General features: G+C 49.5%; 7 protein-coding genes across 7 annotated transcripts; all 7 read left to right on the top strand.

Moving 5' to 3' along the window:
• Window positions 1–918: 918 nt before the first annotated feature.
• On the top strand, window positions 919–3347 carry N7471_011268 (uncharacterized protein; the record flags this gene model as incomplete). Its single annotated transcript, XM_057283987.1, has 4 exons — window positions 919–1351; window positions 1422–1961; window positions 2020–2073; window positions 2143–3347. The coding sequence occupies 4 exons, from the start codon at window positions 919–921 to the stop codon at window positions 3345–3347; spliced, it is 2232 nt and encodes a 743-aa protein (XP_057130253.1).
• A 797-nt stretch (window positions 3348–4144) lies between these two features.
• On the top strand, window positions 4145–5324 carry N7471_011269 (INSIG family protein; the record flags this gene model as incomplete). Its single annotated transcript, XM_057283988.1, has 2 exons — window positions 4145–4870; window positions 4956–5324. The coding sequence occupies 2 exons, from the start codon at window positions 4145–4147 to the stop codon at window positions 5322–5324; spliced, it is 1095 nt and encodes a 364-aa protein (XP_057130254.1).
• Window positions 5325–6008: 684 nt separating this feature from the next.
• On the top strand, window positions 6009–8332 carry N7471_011270 (phosphoribosylaminoimidazolecarboxamide formyltransferase/IMP cyclohydrolase). Its single transcript, XM_057283989.1, has 6 exons — window positions 6009–6047; window positions 6125–6163; window positions 6262–6388; window positions 6456–7448; window positions 7471–7942; window positions 8004–8332. The coding sequence occupies exons 2-6, from the start codon at window positions 6145–6147 to the stop codon at window positions 8157–8159; spliced, it is 1767 nt and encodes a 588-aa protein (XP_057130255.1). The 5' UTR covers window positions 6009–6047; window positions 6125–6144; the 3' UTR covers window positions 8160–8332.
• Window positions 8333–9085: 753 nt separating this feature from the next.
• On the top strand, window positions 9086–11470 carry N7471_011271 (S53 family peptidase; the record flags this gene model as incomplete). The annotated part of the gene is made up of 8 exons (XM_057283990.1): window positions 9086–9294; window positions 9354–9617; window positions 9674–10141; window positions 10197–10314; window positions 10366–10456; window positions 10513–11144; window positions 11202–11344; window positions 11398–11470. The coding sequence occupies 8 exons, from the start codon at window positions 9086–9088 to the stop codon at window positions 11468–11470; spliced, it is 1998 nt and encodes a 665-aa protein (XP_057130256.1).
• Window positions 11471–12348: 878 nt separating this feature from the next.
• N7471_011272 (uncharacterized protein) lies at window positions 12349–13035 on the top strand (the record flags this gene model as incomplete). The annotated part of the gene is made up of 2 exons (XM_057283991.1): window positions 12349–12375; window positions 12436–13035. 2 exons carry the CDS (start codon window positions 12349–12351, stop codon window positions 13033–13035), a joined length of 627 nt encoding a protein of 208 aa, XP_057130257.1.
• Window positions 13036–16540: 3505 nt separating this feature from the next.
• On the top strand, window positions 16541–17335 carry N7471_011273 (uncharacterized protein; the record flags this gene model as incomplete). The annotated part of the gene is made up of 1 exon (XM_057283992.1): window positions 16541–17335. The coding sequence occupies one exon, from the start codon at window positions 16541–16543 to the stop codon at window positions 17333–17335; it is 795 nt and encodes a 264-aa protein (XP_057130258.1).
• Window positions 17336–19317: 1982 nt separating this feature from the next.
• Window positions 19318–20833, top strand: N7471_011274 (universal stress protein; the record flags this gene model as incomplete). Its single annotated transcript, XM_057283993.1, has 3 exons — window positions 19318–19628; window positions 19682–20072; window positions 20126–20833. The coding sequence occupies 3 exons, from the start codon at window positions 19318–19320 to the stop codon at window positions 20831–20833; spliced, it is 1410 nt and encodes a 469-aa protein (XP_057130259.1).
• Between the last annotated feature and the right edge of the window lie 103 nt (window positions 20834–20936).

Raw genomic sequence — 20936 nt, forward strand, 5'->3', positions numbered from 1 at the left:
ATATTTCTTGCGGAGAAAGGTGGGTTCATGTTATTTTTGTTATGCCAACGGTACTAGTATACAGTACAAAAGGCACAGACAGGATTAGCGCGGTATTTTACGCTCCAAGACGTAGAGAACAACCTTGACTCACTTGGTACCTTGGGATGTGATTCAGATATTCTATAATAAATTGGAGACTGCTATTCAGACGTCCCGATTTTTGCTAACCGAAAGGACTCTACTATGTAGTTAATTAAAAGCTTAGGGTTAGAATCCTACCTTATTATTTCACCATAAGCTACTCTATATTCTATCATGGTACTAGAGGTGTAGTGTAGACCTTGAAGCAATTTTATATTTGAGATCCCCAAATAATAATTTGCAAAAAGTGCCCAAGTGAGCGTTTATATTAGACATCACTGACCCATCACGTGATGGGTCTGAGCAGCTCACTGAGTCTGAGGGCTAAAATCTAACTTGCAACAGTTGTAGTGAGCCTGACTCTTGAGCACCCTTATAAAAGCGGCAGCTAAGACAGGAAAGCCCCGAGGAAATATGGTACGTATAGCTGCCTAGTCCCTATGTAGGGTAGTCAATGGTACTTTATTGCTTACATATGTACTTGCAAATCCAAATGCGTGGCATTAGCCGCATATTAAACGCGTGAGGTCTGAGACGGGTAGATATCACACCAGCTATACCTTCATGGGCCACTCGGCTCTGCTTTCTTCCTCTTTTTCCGGCTTTTTGAACTTCATTTTCCCTTTTCCCTTTTTTACTTGGCACTCCTTTTCACTTTTATCTGTTTTCTTTTGATTTTCTCTTATACTACTTCTGCCTCTTTCATCGGCCGCCTCCTAGGGGGCAATTCACATTACAACTTGCGATTCTCCTAGAATCCGATCGCGGACTTGCTACCCGTTCCAATAACCCAATATGGCCGATTTTGAAAACAGCATGATGGACGAGTCCTTCGCGGCATCCGAAGCTGCGGATGACCAGTCTCACGGCATGACCGCCAGCGCGACGGTCGGTACACGGCGGCAAGCGAACGGCACAATTGGCTCTGTCTACTCCGGCAACAAGATTCGACACCTGAAGAAAGATGATGGCATACCTCTATGGCGCAAAGATATCCAGTATCAATTCCTGAAGCTGGTCTTTGAGGACAAAACGCCTGTTTTTACGCGGTATCCCGACGGACAAAAGGGAATGGACTTCGCGGATGTCTACATCAATGCAATGGCCCGGAGCAGCAAGACCAGCAAGATTCTGAAGGATAAACTGCAGAACGACAAACCTGCGGCTATCAATATGGCTATGGTCTGTCTGCTGGTCAATTTCGGTCGCATGAACACTACCCTTAACTGTACGCTTGCAGCTATGCCCTCAACATAATTTACCTTCTCCGTGCTAATTGCTATTGTCCTGGTTTCTAGTCTTCCCCGAAATGCGTGCTCAACTCCGAACCTACCACTCGATCCCCTCACTACAAGCGCATCAGGATTCCAATGCCTACAAGCAGCTGCAGGATGCTCCCCGTCTCAAGTCCATTCTTAAGGGCGCCTCAGAGGATGTAGACCAACCGAATACCTTGGAAAAGATTAAGCGGCAGAATATACCCCGGACGAACCCAGTGAATTTGATTTTTGTTCTGGCGCAGTACGCCCCCAAAGTGTCGGAAACACACTTCTTTCCTCCGCGAGACTTCTTCGACCTGGTCATGAGATCTACACTTAGCAGCCAAAGTCGCGCTAGGGCGTTCCTCTGGCTGATGTGGTGGTATCTAGAGAGTGATTTCAGTCACGAAGCTGCTCTGAACAATCCGTTTGGTCCGGGTGTGGAAGGGGAGGGTTCCGAGGGCCTTCCTTTGAAAGTACCTGCCTTTGATATTTTGACAGAGGAACAAGCCAGTGAGGAGAATTTAGATACACCTGAGGAACAGGAATACGGGGAGTCCAAAAGACTAGAGCGCAAGCGTACGTGTCTAGTTCTGACTGCTGTTGAACATGGGGACTTGACTGACGTTTGGTGCAGGCATCCTGGAAGAAGAGGAACCACTACCGCGCATTCCCAAGCGACCCAAGAAAGGTGAGCTCGGCATTTCGAATAGCTATCTTATATACACGTCCTCAGAACGCTAACCTTTTCTAACCGCAGAATATGGCTTTGACGAAGAATCATTCACAGGAGACTACTCTGGTATGGGAGGTCGTGGCTCTGCTATGTCCACCCCTCTCCATCCTTCTGCTAAACGCAGCTTGGATGACGAGGACGATGAAATGACACCTGGTAATTCACGTCCGCGCCCTAAACAGGCCAAGCGCGAGTCATCGCTTAACCGAGCCGTGGGCCAACAGCGCCTTATCTTGAAAACGAGGATGGAACATACCCCCGATGCTTCCCCCGCTCCTCCGGGCCCCAACCATCCAATCCTTAACCGCTTTATTGCCGAGCCTTCGCTTTCATCGGCGCCTACTATGCGTCGGATGCGGCCACTTACACAGCACCAGATTGCCGTTGAGCAAAATCGTCGGCAGAGGATTGATTATCTGCTGGCCAAACGTAAATCAAACGCATACCGCGTTCTCCGTGCTAAACGGGAGAGTGAGATTCCTTTCGCGCGCTACGGTCGCTTGCTTCAGGGTCTGCCCGAGGGCTACGATACAGATGACGAAGAAACCTCGTGGGGCAAGGGTGGTCTCTTCCCGAACCCGGAAGAAGAGGATGACTTTGGAGAATGTGCAAGCGTCGTTCTCTCTGTAGTGCGAAAAGCTGCCCGCCGACTCGATCGCTGGGATTACACCGAAGCCAATGGTCCCAGGAAGGATCGCAAGACGGAGCGCGAGGAGCGATACCAGGCCAAGGCGGCCCTGGAAGCTGATGTGCGAAGCTCCAACAACCGATCCCGTCCGCGTCCTCGCCCTAGTGCTGCTGCCAAGCGCAAGTCTACGGGTGTAACGGGCACTCCTGGCACTACCAAGAAAACCGCAGCGTCTCAGGCCAAGGGCAGTCACGGCCATCCTGATGGCTTGGGGGCTGTGCCATCAGCTATGGGTACCCCAACCTGGGACCCGGAGCACGGACCCGATGACTACATGGAGGGAGAGCTGGACGATCTCGACCGCGAACTCCTTGGCGAAGTCTCTGGTGAAGAAGATGATGGAGGTGCTCCTCTCCGAGCCGACGAGGAAGGGGACTTCTCTGACGATCAGGACGACGAAGACGACGTGGACGGTGAGGAAAATTCCTCTACCTATGAAGGCGCCAATGGTTACGCACGACATGAAGCCTCGTCCCCTGCACCGAGGGGTCTAGCTGGCCCACGCGGGGAAGGTTATGGAGACGACGCGATGGAAGACTAATAGCCCTGGAGGGTTGGCGTTTTGTGTTGAAATCTTGTGTATCACGATCTACTGTTTCTTTTGTCTTTTTCTCCTGTGTTCTAGGCGTATCATTCCCTTTCGGAATGGTTGTATTTCAAGTCAATTTCACCCAAGCCCTTGATATAAGTGGCCAGTACTACCTCTGACATCCGATGCGCACTGCATGTGATAATTGCCCCCCTCTTTCTCCTCGCCTACATCTGCCCACTTCCATAGCTTTGGATTGTTTCTTTACATTCTCAAATATTTTATACCCATTCAACACAAAAGCTCAATCATACGAGTAACAGGAGTTCGGTCTTAGAGTGGATACGAAAGCTGCAGAGTGGTGTGGCCAACAGCACGAAGCGGATTCCTAAGGCAATTTTGTTGAGACTCTTCATATTTGTACTTTTTCCTCTTCCCAACCTGAATTAACCTGGTCTAACCTGAGATAAATAGCAAGGTAACCCTTGTTGCCCAATTTCTCCGAGGAAGTTTATATTTCCGGTAAGCGTCATATCCCGCTAAGCTGCCCCAGTTGATTCTCTCCTTTCCCCATATTTACACATTTTGCCTCTGACGCATTCCCAGACGCGGACAAAGCATCTTGTACAATATATTACAGCTCTACCTACAGAATTGAGATCACCCAAACGTGTGGGACAAACACAATCCAGAGATTGTCTTTTGTCGCGCTGGCAATCGGAGACTCAGTTTTCCCCCAAGAGAACCCCAACAGAAACGAGGAGTCTTGAAACCAACACACAACACAAACCAGAACCCATTTATTCATCATGACTGAACAGCCTCGCATCCTGCGTCCACGCCCGAGACGACCATTCGATCTGACGCCCGCTTCCACCGAGTCATCCGGACCCCCAACACCGGCCGAGTCAACAAGCACCGAGTACCTGAACCCGCACGGAGACGTCGCGTCGAACTCAACAAGCGTGAGCCGCACAGGATCAGTGATGAATCTGACCTCGTCGACGTTGTACGGGATCTACTCGCCGACGGCATTTGACGGGTTCCGCGACGAGTCCAGCCCCTGGGGCACGGAAGCCAACAGCCCGGCATCAGAGTTCCCGCCCGAGCCATTGCAGCGCGCAGCAGAGAAATCGGCCATTGAGCCGCGGCGGATGGCGCTGCAGAGGACTCGGTCTCGCTTGAGCCATGGGATGTTCCGGGGCGTGATCTTACCGCAGGCATTGAGCAGCGTGCTGCTCTTTGGCTTTGGTCTTGCTTACGGCGTGATCACAGTTCATCTTCATGATAACCATTGGATTACGCCTGTCAAGCTGGAGAATATTCATTACTACGATTCGTGGCAGTACTTGGCTTTCTGGGGTTTGGCTGGTATTGCTCTGGGTAATCTGCTTCCTTGGCTGGATAGCTGGCGTGAGGGCGAGTCTGATTCGGAGCTTGCGAGTACCGATGAGGAGGAGAGTGAGGATCGCACCCCGTCTTGGATTACAGTTGCCCGCAGTGTTGGAGCGTTTGTCGGAATCGCATTTGCTATGGTAAGTGGACAGGTGTTTCTACACTTCCCGTCTTTCTCTATTTCTATGGGACAATGCTGACATCTCGATTTTTTTTTTTTTACAGCGGAAACTCCCTTGGGAATCTACTACGCAAGCATCGTTGACCCTCGCGCTCGCGAACCCCGTTCTCTGGTACCTGATTGACCGCACTACGACTGGCTTCGTCCTCTCGACCACCGTTGGCTTGGCTGGCATGGGAGTGGTTATTGGCCTCAAGCCAGAGCTTGTGCCCACGTCGACTGGCCCGTCATTCGGCACCAGTCTTCTGACTGGAACAGGACTTGAGAATGTACTAGGAGCAGGCATCACACAGGAGAGCATTGCGGTCCGCACTTGGGTTGCCAGTGTAATTTTCTGCGCATGCGTGTGCTTTGGAAACGTTGGCCGTCAGCTTGCCATCGGAGCTGGCGTCAGAGATGTTATGAAGCCATGAGGCTCGAAAAGCGTCTGGGTTTTCCTGGTTTAGGATCAAGGACTCGAGCTTCTCTGGGGAACGGCCTTATAGAGGGCAGGGAACGTTTAATGTACATTTGAAATAATTTATGGCTCTGATAAAGAATTGTAATAGAAATCGGCTCCGCTCTGATTTTTCCCTACATACGGAAGGAAAGGACTGTACTACGTACTCCGTAAGTTATTAAAGAACTCTTAAAAGTTTACAATGATTACAAGAAGCGAAGTTTTCAAGAAAAGTTTCAATAATATTTATTATTTTCGATTGGTATGTAGAATCAATCATTGCAATCCCTACTACATGACCAGAAGTCAAGCAGGCACTGCACCCAAGATCGACACCTTCGCCAGTTGGCACTTGGTCTCCATTCTCTATACGATTTCCGTACTTCATCAGACGAGTCTTCGTAGGAACGCTTTTTGAGTAGAATGTGAGTTTTGCGTTGTTCATGAAGAAGAAAAAAAGAAAGAGAAGATGGCGCCTCTCAGAAATCTCTTATGTATCCCAAGATCACGTGTCACGCTAAGGCCTTCTTCATATTGTCGGTCTCTTATTGGCTGGCGTCATAGTGGGCTGAGGTCGATCACGTAATACAACTTTTGCTATCAAGCCCCGCCGCCGTAATCGGTCCGACCCCGCGAGTCATATTTTCTTCTTTTTCTTCAGTTCGTCATTTGTTATACCCTCTTCGCTTGATTTTAGGTATGTCATTTGATTCCTTATCTCAATTGCTTTCGATTGCGGGTTCAATTTGGGGATTTCTCCTCTAACAGATCTAGTGTCGACCGTCGGATCCATCATGTCTCAACAAAAGTCCGGTATGTCACTCTTGGCTTCATAGTTCCCCGGACTATGATATTATTCATCCAAAGTAGTTGAAGGTCAATTCTAATATCCTTATTTTCGAATTGAATAGCCATCATCTCCGTCTATGACAAGACTGGTCTGCTTGACCTGGCCAAGGGTCTGGTCAAGCAGGAAGTCCGTCTTCTCGCGTCTGGCGGTACCGCTAAGATGATCCGTGAGGCTGGATTCCCTGTCGAGTGAGTTACCTCTGTCGTCATGGTGCAAAGAAATACAACGAAAGCAGAAACTGACAACCAATCCCAGGGATGTCTCCGCCATCACTAAAGCCCCCGAGATGCTCGGTGGCCGTGTCAAGACCCTCCACCCCGCCGTGCACGGTGGTATCCTCGCCCGTGATATCGAGTCCGACGAGAAGGATCTCGCCGAGCAGAAGATCTCCAAGGTCGACTACGTCGTCTGCAACCTTTACCCCTTCAAGGAGACCGTCGCCAAGGTCAACGTCACCATCGATGAGGCCGTGGAGGAGATTGATATTGGCGGTGTGACTCTGCTCCGCGCTGCGGCCAAGAACCACAAGCGTGTGACCATTCTGTCAGACCCCCGCGACTACTCCGATTTCCTCAAGGAGCTCGAGGACGGCGAAATCACCGAGGCTAGCCGCAAACAGTACGCCCTCAAGGCGTTCGAGCAGACTGCCGACTACGACTCCGCTATCTCAGGCTTTTTCCGCAAGGAGTATGCTGGTAACGGTCTGCAGCAGCTCTCGCTGCGCTACGGCACCAACCCCCACCAGAAGCCCGCCTCTGCCTACATGGTTCAGGGCCAGCTGCCTTTCAAGGTCCTCAACGGATCTCCTGGCTACGTTAACCTGCTCGATGCCCTGAACGCCTGGCCCCTGGTTAAGGAGCTCAAGCAGGCTCTTGGCTTCCCCGCCGCCGCCAGCTTCAAGCACGTTTCCCCCGCTGGTGCCGCTATCGGTGTGCCCCTGAACGAGAAGGAGCGCAAGGTGTACATGGTGGACGATATCAAGGATATCGAGACCTCCGGTCTGGCTCAGGCTTACGCTCGTGCCCGTGGTGCCGACCGCATGTCCAGCTTCGGTGACATTCTGGCCCTCAGTGACATCGTCGATGTCCCCACAGCCAAGATCATCTCGCGTGAGGTGTCCGACGGTGTCATCGCCGCCGGCTACGAGCCCGAGGCTCTGGCCATCCTCTCCAAGAAGAAGGGCGGCAAGTACCTCGTCCTCCAGATGGATGAGGACTACACCCCGGCACCCGAGGAGACCCGCACTCTGTACGGTGTCCAGCTGACCCAGCACCGCAACGACGTTGTCATCTCCCCCAGCAAGACCTTCAACACCGTCATCACCCCCAAGAGCACTACCTCTCCTCCCCGAGGCTGCTCTCCGTGACTTGACCGTCGCCACCATTGCCCTCAAGTACACCCAGTCCAACTCTGTCTGTTACGCCCTGAACGGCCAAATCATCGGTCTGGGCGCCGGTCAGCAGAGCCGTATCCACTGCACCCGTCTTGCCGGCGACAAGGCCGACAACTGGTGGATGCGCTTCCACGAGCGTGTCATCGGCATCAAGTGGAAGCAGGGCACCAAGCGTGCTGACAAGTCCAACGCCATCGACCTGCTCTGCTCGGGCCAGACCCCCCGCACCGACGCCGAGACCGTCGAGTACGAGCGTGTCTTCGAGGAGGTCCCCGCTCCCTTCACCCAGGAGGAGCGTGAGGCTTGGCTCCAGAAGCTCGGCGAGGTTGCTGTCTCGTCCGATGCCTTCGTAAGTAATCCCCATTTCCGCCCACATTTTTTCTTCCGTGGTAAATGCTAATTGTCTCTAGTTCCCCTTCATCGACAACGTCTTCCGTGCCGCCCGCTCAGGCGTCAAGTACATTGCCGCCCCCACTGGCAGCCAGAACGACACCCCCGTCTTCGAGACTGCCGAGAAGCTGGGCATCACCTTCGTCGAGCAGGGCGTCCGTCTCTTCCACCACTAGATTGTTCTACTGGTTGTCGTCTTTCGGTCTTTTTCCCTCTATTCCCCTTTCCCTTTTCCTTTCGTAAAAAAAAGGATGCCATCTATGTGGTTTCCACTGATGGATATTCGATATGATGATGATGTCAGGTTTTTCCTTTTGATTTAGATAAATTTATACACATATTTTGAGTACGTGCTACATAGTAGCTTGTTACATTAACCCCTTTATCCTTTAATAACTACCGAGAAAGCAAATAAAGTAGGGATGTCCCTTTTGTTTTCCCTCCGACTCTTAAAGACCTTGGCCCTGATGTGTCGCATGTAGGGTTTGATGCCCAGATCCGATACTTGTTTTCTGTTTCCCGAAGGATCCCAAAGTCTGAACAACTTTTACAAGTTTCCCTCGGAATTGTATCTCTAGTTCGACTCAAAATGAACTGTTGTTGCATCAATGGATTTCTCCGTCGGAGCTCCGTAACGAGGGGGGTACTCATCAAACTAGCGCCTCCTGTGATAAGCCTAAAACACCAAGCAACAACCAAGCAACAACCAAGCAACAACCAAGCAACAACCAAGCAACAACCAAGCAATGACACACAACATTGGCAGAATATGCCCCAGAAATTGCGATGATCGTCTTCATATCAGCCAGAACTTGCCAACTATGCCCTTGGGCTATCCCGCGTAGAGATATCGAGGTCAATATCCCCGCTAGGGATGTTGATCTCTAGCGTCTCAAACATCCTGCAGATACTACGGAATATATCCAATCAGATCTGCAGGCTTAATTGGTACCTTTTTCGTCATCAGACCCGGGAAATTAGGGTTGCAATCAGGCCATTCTGATTTGCTGTCCCCGCGTGTACTACCTAGGTATATATCAGGGGGAATTCCCCTGTCCCAGCAGGATGGCTGGGTATTATCACAGCTCTATTGTTTCTCGAGATGTTGGTACGTCAGGTTTTTGTCGCTCTGGCCATCGCGGCTCTTTCTGGAGCTGTCCCAGCACCGGTCAAGCATGTTTTACATGAAAAGCGAAGCGAGCATGTGGATTGGGTGAAAGGAGAGCGCATCAAGCGCGATTCCGTGCTGCCTGTGCGCATCGGTCTTACTCAGAATAATTTGGAGAAGGGTGATGAGTATCTCATGGCTGTGTAAGTTGTTTTTGCGTGTGTTTGCATGGTATGCGCCCCAGTCACTAATACTTGTATAGTTCTGACCCGAAATCTCCCAAATATGGGCAGTATTTGTCTGCGGAAGAAGTTCATGATTTGTTCGCTCCTTCAAAGGATTCTGTTGACTCTGTTCGTCGGTGGCTTGAATCCTCTGGGATTCATGGGTCCCGGATTGTACACTCCGATAACAAGGGATGGTTGGCTTTTGATGCCTATGCGCATGAAGCGGAGGATTTGTTCAAGGCTAAGTTTTATGAACATGAGCATGCTAGCACTTCCAGCATGAAGATCGGCTGCGAGGAGTAAGTCTTCTTGCTGCTTTCTCCCGACTTTCGGACTCTTCGATTAACAGCGTTAGGTACCACGTCCCCGAGCACATCCAGGCGCACATTGACTATATCACTCCCGGAGTCAAGCTCAGTCCCATCGTTAAGAAGAGCACCCTAGCGAAGCGAGTGTCGCACCTGGCTCATTCCAAGGGCACAGTGGAAGCCGATGACTCTATCAAAACCGCGGTTATTTCTGAGAAGGCGAAGTCACTTCCTGCGGATCTCCAGAGATGCGGAACTGATATGACTCCGGCCTGCATCAAGGCCTTGTACAAGATTCCAGATGCCACCAAGGCAAAGAAGGGCAACTCGCTTGGTCTCTATGAGCAGGGTGACTACTTCGCCAAGTCGGATCTTGATCTCTACTACAAGGACTATGCTCCTTGGATTCCTCAGGGCACTTATCCCATTCCTGCCTTGATTGATGGAGCCAATTTCTCGGTGCCTGATTACAGCCCGCTGAATACTGGTGAATCGGATATTGACATTGACATGGCGTAAGTACAATTCGCTTTTTCTAATTGCTTCTCTGTTCTTTGCTAACGACTCCAGTTATGCGCTTATCTACCCTCAGTCCGTGACTCTCTACCAGGTTGATGACCAGATTTATGAACCGAAAGAGGTTGCGACCACCAACCTGTTCAACACTTTCCTTGATGCTCTCGATGGTGTATGTTATGTTTTTTTTTGAAAATCAAATGGATACTGCTAACAACTTCAGTCTTACTGCACATACAGCGCCTTCGGCGAAACGGGCAACAACCCTGATATCGATCCAGTCTACCCCAACCCGCATCCTGATGGCTACAAAGGTAACATACCATTTCCACCAACTAGACTGATCTGATCGCTCACACAACAACAACAGGCAAGCTTCAATGCGGTGTATACAAGCCCACAAACGTCATCAGCGCTTCGTACGGACAAGCCGAAGCCGATCTCCCCATCGCCTACACCAAGCGCCAATGTAATGAGTTCCTGAAGCTCGGCCTGCAGGGCCACTCCATTCTCTTCGCCTCTGGCGACTATGGCGTCGCCTCCTTCCACAACGACGGATCCGCCAACGGATGCCTAGGACCCGAGGGAAAGATCTTCAACCCCCAATACCCCTCAAACTGTCCCTACGTGACCTCCGTCGGAGGCACCATGCTCTACGCGGACCAGACGATCAATGATGCCGAGAGCGTGATGCACGCTGACTTGGGTGGTAATGCCGCAAACTTCAGCAGCTCGGGCGGCTTCTCGAACTACTTCCCGCAGCCTTCGTACCAGAAGAAAGCCGTGGAGAAGTACTTCAAGAAGGCTCAGCTGACTTACCCGTACTACTCCGAGCTGGAAGTCAACGTAAACAAGACAAAGGGTCTCTACAACCGTATTGGTCGTGCTTATCCCGATGTGTCGGCCAATGGCGCCGTGTTCCCTGCTTATACTGGTGGAAAGATTCATCACTACTATGGCGCTAGCTTGGCGTCGCCATTGTTTGCTTCGGTCCTGAATTTGGTAAGTCGAGAATTCGGATTTGTTTGTTGACTGTGCTAATGGTTCTGCTCTTGGTAGATTAACGAGGAACGTCTTGACAAGGGCAAGGGCCCTATCGGTTTCGTGAACCCCGTGCTTTACGCTCACCCGGAGGTTCTTAACGATATCACCAACGGTACCAATGTTGGATGTGACTCGGACGGTTTCAGTGCTATTCCAGGGTGAGTACACTATTCTACATTGGCTACGGGCTTTTTACTGACGTGCTATGCAGATGGGATCCGGCTACCGGGTTGGGCACACCTAACTATCCTAAGTTGAAGAAGCTGTTCTTGTCTCTGCCTTGAGATGAATAAGGGCAGAGCTTGTGTAACAGACTTGCATACCAAGTGTTGATCACCTTGCTAGAAATCAGTATTAAGTTACTCTGGGCAGGCGTTATGGGATTTCTCTATGATTCTCATGTCCAGATTGCATTTCTTCTTTTCGTTCGGATATTCATGTCTATATTCAATGTGAGATGGTTACCTAGAGCAAACTTAGATCACAAATGCACAATGAGATGCTTGAGCAGATTGTTTTGTATAGTCTAGCTGTCTCTTATATACATCTGTGCTGATGTTTCCTAGACAAAGTAAGCTCAGTTCTGAAAGAATATCTCTTTGTTATGTAGCCTACAAATAATACAGTCATCAAGTGTTATTATGTGTTTGTGCCAATGTGCCCCAAATATCAGACTATCATCCTAGTCCACCACATAGCTAGAGCTAGAGCCAGTCCCCATTTTCGATTGATCCAATTCCTTTGACTTACTTCTCATTTCTCTCTTACCTATTAACTTGATATAATTTACTATTAGTTATGCTCAGCTTCGGTCCTTTAGGGTTGAAAATCGAGGGGGTGGTTGGCCGCCTTCGAACTATACGCCAGGGTGGTCCGTGCGCGGGGATTTGTATAGCCTCAAATATCTATAAACTCGGGATATAAAATTGCAAAGAGTCCCGTTTCTCTTCGCCACAGTCATTAATAGACTGTCGGTCTCATATAGCCATCTTAGGCAGGCACCACCGACTGAATTGCCCTTAAAACGCCATTCAGGCGGTAGCGTAGCAAAGGCAAAAAGCTGCTGAGGGCTCCCGCTCAGGAGCTCGATCAGAGAAAAGCAAGTAAACAAACGTTCGACCAATCCCAACCACACACAGACCCGTGCAAATTCCGAGGCACCATGACTATGTATCCAATTGAACTTCCTGTGAGTCTAATCCTTCGAAATTGAAGCCCAGAAGAGCGATTAACAAGAGTATACACATAGATCAGCGATGCATCCCCCGATCGGGGAGCCATCCCGAGCTCCCCAGCAACCGACACCTACCAGCTGTTCCTGGCAGTGTACCACCGCGGCGAGCTCTCTCTTGGCGACTACCGAAAGCGCCTGGGCTTCTCTGCATACCATTGGTGCATCCTCGTCCTGGACACCAAGAACGACCGCTACTACGCTTACGACGTGACTGATGGATCCTCGCCCGACCCGGTGTTTCGCCGCGACCTCAACCCCGACTTCCAATGGACCTACCGTGTCAAGACCAACGTCCGCCCGGAGTCGTGTGCCTCTCTTCTCATTCGAATGGCAATCGGCGAAGTCAACGATGGAATCGGCCCCGAGACTATCAAGATCCTGCTCCAGTCTGTTCAGCTGCCGATTAAGGGTGCTTATCCGCCCCAGAACTGTGTCAACTGGATCAGGGCTGTTCTTCACAAGCTTCGCTTCCATGGCTATGCCCGTGACCTGCACAACATCGAGATGACTATTGATCGTGCTCTTGCTTATGCTGATCTTCGTATGTCCGACCCTGACAACTCTGTCGCTGTTGTCGATCACCTTGGCAATGAGTTGTTCAAGACATATATTTGAAATGAGATATCTTGAAGGGATGTGTCAAAGGATATATGTGTCTTGCTAAATCTTGAAGGGTTGTTTCTTGCTGGAGTCTCTGGTGCCAAGGCGTCACTTGACTATCAACTGTTTTTTAATCTGAATGCGACTAATTGAGCGTGAATTAATTCTCTTTCTCGTAAGCTGGAGGGTGATCTGTACATGTTTTGCATTGATGTTGACGGTGCCAAACGATACTACATAGCTATGTAGATACAGATTGATGACGCTATCACGTGGCTTGATTTCTACCACCTATCAATGGATAGGCAAGTCTCCACGGGGACAAAAAGGCCAGAGATTGATCAAAGCGCCAACATTGCCCTGAAGATTTGTTTCCTGGCTTTGTTTCAACCCTACAGCTGCTTGGTTTTGTTCTGATAACTACACGCAGTGTTCATTTGCTTGCAGGCTGAAGATGATTAAATCCACAACCTATAAATTATTTATTAGTTAACTAACTAACGATAAGGTATAACTATATCCATGGATATGTTAGCAGCGGACAGGCTTACGTTGCATAAATCCTAATCTCCGTGGCCGCAGCGAGGAACCGCCAACCGTGCCCTGCACGATAGACTAGAAAAAAGGCCTCAAAAAGTATCGTCATGAGTCACGAGGAACTTATCTTACAAAGTTTGTAGTAGTGAATCCACACGGACCATTTCATCCGACCAGCCCCGTAGACATGTGCCGCATAGCCATCAACCCGCATCTAAGCTCGATCTAGCGGTAGACGACGATCAGTTCCGAGCCCCGGCAACGAAGTCCCGAGATCGAGTCACATTCGTTTTGTTCACGTGTCGATCACCCGTGAGTGATAACGATAGCCTATGTGGACAAAGTCAGGGCTTTAATGGGGCTAACGTGAATTGGCAACGTGGGTTGGGGATGCATAGCATAAAGTGTGCACAGTGCACGATCCTCCCGGACCCGGAACTCGGAAACGGAGTTTGCCTGAATTGCGCGGATAGATTTAACGCCGAGGGTCGGAGGAATCTCTCCTCTCCAGGGCCTTGCGAGCTACTTTCCCTGATAGGGTATGAGTACATATGCTGGTTATTAATGTGGAATTAAGTGTATAAGCTATGTACTGATAGTTATCAGCCTCAAGATACACTTGGTAAATAATTGGTTCCCGTCTCTTCTTCCTCAATCTCAGCTCATCATGCCATATGCTATCAACCTGGTTACCTAGGCTATCAACCTGATTAGGCTATCAACCTGGTTAGGCTATCAACCTGGTTAGGCAAATTGGCAATCCGCCTAAAACATATTTTTTCGCAATCCACTCCAGTAGACATCAAAATCCATCTCTCGGCCAACAGAGTAACAAACGGCCGAAGCCGAAGTCCTTGATGTCATACCTGTCATGAACAGTGGATCTCGGAAAATTAGCAGCCAAACGCCGAAGATCCGATGTCGATTATTGGGCGTTCAATAAAGTGTGGTTGACAACCAGCCACGGCTTAGTTGGCCGATTATTCTTGACAAAGACCCTGAATTCAATTGTTCTGGACTGCGGCTGGATCTCGACCTTACCTCATCGTTTCCCAATTGGGCAATTCTCGTACTCAATTTACATGGAAGATAGAAGAAAGGTTGATTACATGATAGAACATCTTCGACCGTGAGAGAAGCCTAAATATTAAAATATTCCAGATGAAAATTGAGACATTTCGTATTCGGGTACTCCGTAGGGCTACAAAGTGGAGATCAAAGCCCTGGAGTGTTTCGAAACGGGAAGCCATGCGAGCGAACCACCTACCCACCTGGGGCATTTTGAGTGCTTAGGTCATCTCCAAGCCGCACCCTTGGAACCTCGGAGCCTTGCCAGGTGGCTCGGTGATATCCGAATGGATCTTACCTAATATGCCAAGATCTACCTCGGAAAGTCCAAGGCATCTGAAAAACAGGACACCTTGGCAGGTCTGAGGTCTGTGACGTACGCCAAACACGCTATCATGGCTCAAGTATGCAGTAAGGACTGTACATCTGTACATTGTACCTGTATCACGAAGCGAGAAACACCTAATCTAACCCCCTCCTTGCAGGGCGCGGTGTCAGGCACTGTTTTGAGCAGATTTCATGTGGGGACCAATGAGATCCACCAATGCCTCATTGTGTGTCACCTGAGGAATGTCCGTACACGACGTAAATTGTGTGTAGGCAACGCTGTAGAACTGTGCAATGAGCAAATCTGGATAGAGTACCCCGTTGTCTTAGCTAGGGATGTCAGAACTATGCTGCCTCATGGCCTCATGAGGATCCGTGCATGCCAATGGTTAAGTACTTCCTGTGCGTTCCCCACAGCGCTGCCTACCCATGCATGGATTCCTGGTCAATCGCGAATTCCTGGGGAATGCTAGTCTGTCAATACTGCCAAGGCTGGGCACTCGTCGTACTCGTCTAGGACAGAGTACAGGCGAGGGGTAGTGTTGCATAATACAGAATACGCATACGGAACAATGTGGCTTGGCTTCTAAGGTTTCAAGAGCCTCCATGCTGACATGCCAACTCATTAGATGTCAATTTGGATACCTGGATAGGAAGCCGACACGTCGACATGTGGTCAAAGCAATTGTCAGCGATCGTAATTGTCAGCTACGGAGACATCCATGGATTCAGATCTGATACATAGATGATGATGTGATTTGACAGTGATTGGAAATCGATATGCTATGTAATCCGAACCTGAAGTTTCCAAGGCTCGATAGGAACCTTAATGAGTGTATCAGTAATCAAACTAACCACGAAAGGAAATAATGGAATTAAGGAATTAAGGAATTAAGAAATCAAAAAATCAAAAAATTAAAACGGCAACAAGTGCGACCGATACTCCGATCGGTTTTCTATCCTCCGATGCGGACCACGGCACGGCGGATTGGTCATCCGAGTGCCGTACAACAGTAGGTGACTCATTGATCTTAAGAATTGGATTTTGAATTGTGTATACTGTATGTAGAGTAGGTACATATGTACTGTATAAATATTCTAAGTATCTAGAACTGTTGTAGGTACCCTAAGTAAGCACAATGTGTAACGTAGCGGTGAAGATCTAGAAATCCCAGGAACCTTGGAAGCGAACAGTGCATTATTCATATCTCGGGCTCGGCGTATACCCTTTCTCCATTTTTTATTTCCGGTGGATCTCTCATCATCCGTAAAATCCGTTTCGGGTGGATCGGACAAAACAAAAAAAAAAAAAAAAAATGCCTTGTCAGATTAAATATAAACTTGTTGTCCTGGAATTGTTTCTGATATCTCATCTACTTCTTAAACCTGTTACACTATCTTGTCCCCCTGGAACAAAAACCTGATCTACCATCTATACTTTCAATACTTTCATGTATAACGAAGTTGATCTACTCCCCTTATCCCTTAGATCACACCGCCCCACGACGATCCACTGTGACTGGATGACGCCTAATTGAGTCACCACCAAAGAGTCATAATAATCCTTCAAAAGCTCCTCTGGCCCACCATGGACTCTTCTTCTATCACCTCGACCTCCAAACCCTCCCCCTACTTTGACTCTCTCCTCCGTCGTCGCCAACAAAAGAAAATGAGCATCACTCAAACATACTACCTCGCCCACACCGCCCGGAAGAAGCTCACTCATGAAGCTTCCCGGGCAGACCACGACCTGCGCCTGCTCGTTGGCCACGCCAACCTCCTCGACTCGCTGATGTACGACCTGGCTGATGCCGAGCGTGAACAAGAACGCTGGTTCAACCAGACCGTCAGCGGAGCCACCAAGGCTGCTGCTTCTTCCTCTCGTCAACACATCCAATGGGCTTCGACTGTGGTCGAAGAGCCCGAGGAAGACTCGGACGCAGAGGATGCGTCCGATCTGGACTCCGAACACAGCGACAGCGACAGCGACGACTCCGACTACGATGAGTCTGAATTCGTTATCAACACTCCTGTCCGCCGCCGCGCCCCATCACCAGTGGCGGCTCACTTCCAGGAGGACCTGCTAGAGGAGGAAGATGACGACACAGATTCGGACTTTGAGTACGACGACGAGGAGGATCTGGACGAGCTGAGCTTGACTCGCTCACCATCACGACAGTCGCCGCCTGAGCTCCTTGCTGACTCGGATGGAGAGTCCGAGGACGAGGCGACGCCGCCCTCCCCGCCCCAGCCTACGCTGGAGGCATTCGATGTAAAGGAGCCTGCTACCACGGCTATTGCCTTGGCAGGCTCTGATCAACCCCATCTCTTTGAGCAAGGGTATTTTGGTGCACAAGAGCAGACCATCATCGAGGCTTATTGATTAAGCTCGATCACTCATACATATTCCACTTACGATCCCGACTATACTCTCTACCTCTCTCTCTGCCTTGTGTACCATCATCCAGCGATACAAACGTGATACCCTGATGCTTTTATGACGATATTTTGGAGCTAGCTTATTATTACCATCTCTCATCTTCTCTTTTCTGGCGTTTTTGGTTCGGTCGCATTGGGCGAACCCTCATTTTTGGACATTTCATTATTTTCATGTCATATGGACATTTTATTACATATCCCTCTCATCTCTGGCTATCTGTGATAGCGGCCCAACATTCAGCTCTCCCTTTTTTAAGGTCGAGACTGTGCATTGGAGCGTTGAAACATCGGGGGGAAGACATTGTCATCCCAGCCGATGTACATACACGAAACAAGTGTCTGAACTTCCCCCACAGAAAAAAACAATAAACAATCCAATAAAAATTCAAAATCCTCAACATTTTCCACCTACTCCGCACTTTGTAGCAAGTAGCAGTAGTATAGTAAATAGTGCCATTCAAACCGGCAGAATCACGCATGTGACCTCGTCGATCCGCGCCCCGAGCGCGCAGAATCCGTTCCCAGCCAAATGGAAGTGCAGCTCGCCAGCACGCAATGATCTTCACCGCCGGATAAGATAGATAGATCAGAGCCAAGGGAGATAGTGTAAGATCATCGCGGCTAGGTCGGCATAGGGCGCCGCTACGGGTTAATAGTCAGCTGAAGGGTTTTACTAGTTTCATTCTTTAGGATGTGTTCGGACACTCCGCGGACTCGAGTGGATTCCGGAAGGGGGGAAGTTTTTTTTTTCGCTTCTTTTTCCTTCGAATGGATACCTTGGCTGTGTTAGAAGTAAGGTAGGGCGGGATCCATATTGGGCTAGTGAGCTAGTGAGCTAGTGAGTGAAAATCTTGAGGCTGGGGGGGCTGAGGCGTTTTGGGTATGCTCAATGTTGGGCGATTTGGACTGGTCATGTTATTGGTTCGGCTCGTTTTGTTTATTGCAAGAGATCTTCCCCTATCTGGCATCACTTCCGTTATCTGACGGTTCACTTTGTACGACCGTACGGAGTATTTAGACCCTGGAATATGAAGTTAGTCATGCTATATGCATAAGGTACATCATAAACTACGTGGGTCCTTTTATTGTGGCTTAGTACGGAGTACATATCTAACTGTTGAAATGTCCCGATATGCTAATCTGTATATCACGTATATCACGTATTTTTACTATCGCTTCAAAAATTGTTGCTATACAATATATACTGTTGACTTGGTATCTCTAATATCGCATCCATAGTAGGTTGAGCTATCTCTTTTACTCTTGCCCTCAAGCAAACCTTGCACACGGGCAAATTTATATTGATGCCATCGTAGTTTAGACTATTTAGATCATTCGTAGCAGCTACATTGCTTAATTTTGAAGTCTCGTGAACTTTTCCATTTCTTGCTTCCTAATTAGATGTAAATATATATGCCTACAAGTGGAAAGGTAGGGCTCTTTCTTTTTTGACATTCTCATCTGAGCCCAGTACCCAGATTAAGACTTCATATAGAAACCTCTATGTAGTTTTTAACAGTTTCTTCCTCATGTGGGCTAAATGAAGCTTTCAATTATATACAACATAGGGTTTTGTCAATCACTGGACCCGCGGACGACCTGCTGATCTTACATAAGCACAGTTAAGCTCCCGCTATCGATAACTGATCACCGCCCTGACCGTCCTGCCCCTCGCTGCATCCGTCACTCTCCAGCTCAAGCAAGATGACTCGTGACCATCACCCTTCCTAGTTTCCATTGCAAAGACCCTCTCAAAACATGATACCAAATCCCCGCTTGGTCCTGTGGAACCCTCAACAACCCCGTGGCCGCTGATACGTGCTACTAGCTCTGGTCATTTTATTTACGTCAACACACGGCCCACGAAAACCAACAAACCCATTATACCCCTGTTCATTTGCATCATCGCCGAAGATCAGCCTCTTAATGTCTGCACCGACTTCTCCAAAAGTCTCATCCGAGTCTGCAGGGCGACCCGAATTCAGAGATCATACGATCCCAGCTGCGGGGTCCGGCCACACCCGTAGCCTTTCAGGCGAGGGTAAGCCCAGAAGCCACCGGAGATCGATCCAATTCAGCGTCGGCGCCGCAGAGTCTCAATTGCCCACTCGCTCGTCGAGCTTCAAGGAAAAGCGGCTGTCATACGGGGATACCCCGACGAGGGAATTATTGGATGAAAAGGAACGGGAACACAAAGCTGCCCAATTGAACCGAGGGCCGTCTCCACCACCGCCGAAGTATGTTTTGCTTGAAGACTGTGTGTGAAATGGCGTGTACTGATATATAGCAGAACCTACGAGCGAGGTGTCTCTTTCGACACTTTCGACAATTTCGATGCTACCGATTTCTCCCTCACATTGAACTACAAACACAAAGGCTACCAGAACACACGTCGCAGCAGGACGTTTTTGTGCGGAACAGACCAGAACGACTACTCCGAATTCGCCCTCGAATGGCTCATTGACGAGCTGGTGGATGACGGGGATGAGATCGTCTGTCTTCGGGCGGTGGAGAAGGACTCGCGCATAGCCAGCGATGTCGGAATCGAAGAGCGAAAGTACCGGGAGGAAGCCGAAAAGCTATTTGAGCAGGTAATCCAGAAGAACAGCCAGGATGAGAAGGCGATCAGCTTGGTCCTGGAACTTGCTGTGGGCAAGGTTGAGAGCATCATCCAACGCATGGTAACCTTTCCAAGAACCCCATTTCTACCTCCTACCAATCTAACATCCTCTAGATCCGCATATACGAGCCCGCAATGCTTGTAGTCGGTACGAGAGGACGCAACCTGAAAGGAGTGCACAGTCTGCTCCCAGGCTCCGTCTCCAAATACTGTCTCCAGCAATCACCCATCCCGGTGATAGTCGTTCGGCCTTCACCGAAGCGCGAAAAGAAAAAGAAAAAGCGCCGTGCAGACCCAACACGACGCAACTACAACCATATCCTGGAAATGAGCGAGCAGCGCGGTAGTCAGATATTCGGCGCCAGCTCCAGCAACGATAGTAGCACTTCGAAACTGCCAGACGAGGAGGCTGCAGTGGCGGAGGCACTCGGACTCCCCGCATCATACTCGAATACGGCTTCGCGCAGTTCTTTGTCCGTCTCCGACCGCAGTAGCATTAGCCACTCCGACTCCGACTCGACTTACCCCATTCGGAACTCACTGGATGCAGTGGTTATGGCGAGTCCGGGTATCGGAAGTCCAGCAGATAGCTCTCAGGAGAGCGTCGTTACTCAGCCATTTCCTTTGCTGAACAGGACTGTGGTCTCGCCTTCTCCCTCTGATCAGCCCGACTCTCCTGAGTCAGACTCCTCTACCGAGGAGGACAAGCGTGATGAGGCGAACGAGGCTTCCGATTCATCCAAGACTCCCGTGTCTATCCCGGTGATCGAAGTTTCAGATAACGATGATAAAAACGACAAAACGAAAGAATCTGAATCCTGAAAATATGGCTTGCTTGATCCGCAGTGGGTTCTTATCTTCATTTTGCTCGTGTTGCGCTATACATTAGATCATTGCGCTTCTCACATACTCACGATGCATACGA

The sequence above is a fragment of the Penicillium samsonianum genome, assembly GCF_028829775.1.
Source record: "Penicillium samsonianum strain IBT 33392 chromosome Unknown utg000007l_segment0_segment0, whole genome shotgun sequence".
Classification (NCBI taxonomy): domain Eukaryota; kingdom Fungi; phylum Ascomycota; class Eurotiomycetes; order Eurotiales; family Aspergillaceae; genus Penicillium; species Penicillium samsonianum.

Bases quoted from the DNA above. Each gene is read 5' to 3' on its own strand.
- N7471_011270 (XM_057283989.1), top strand. The intron at 6,389-6,455 runs GTGAGTTACCTC...AACCAATCCCAG, and splicing joins GAGGCTGGATTCCCTGTCGA to GGATGTCTCCGCCATCACTA. The intron at 7,943-8,003 runs GTAAGTAATCCC...AATTGTCTCTAG, and splicing joins CTGTCTCGTCCGATGCCTTC to TTCCCCTTCATCGACAACGT.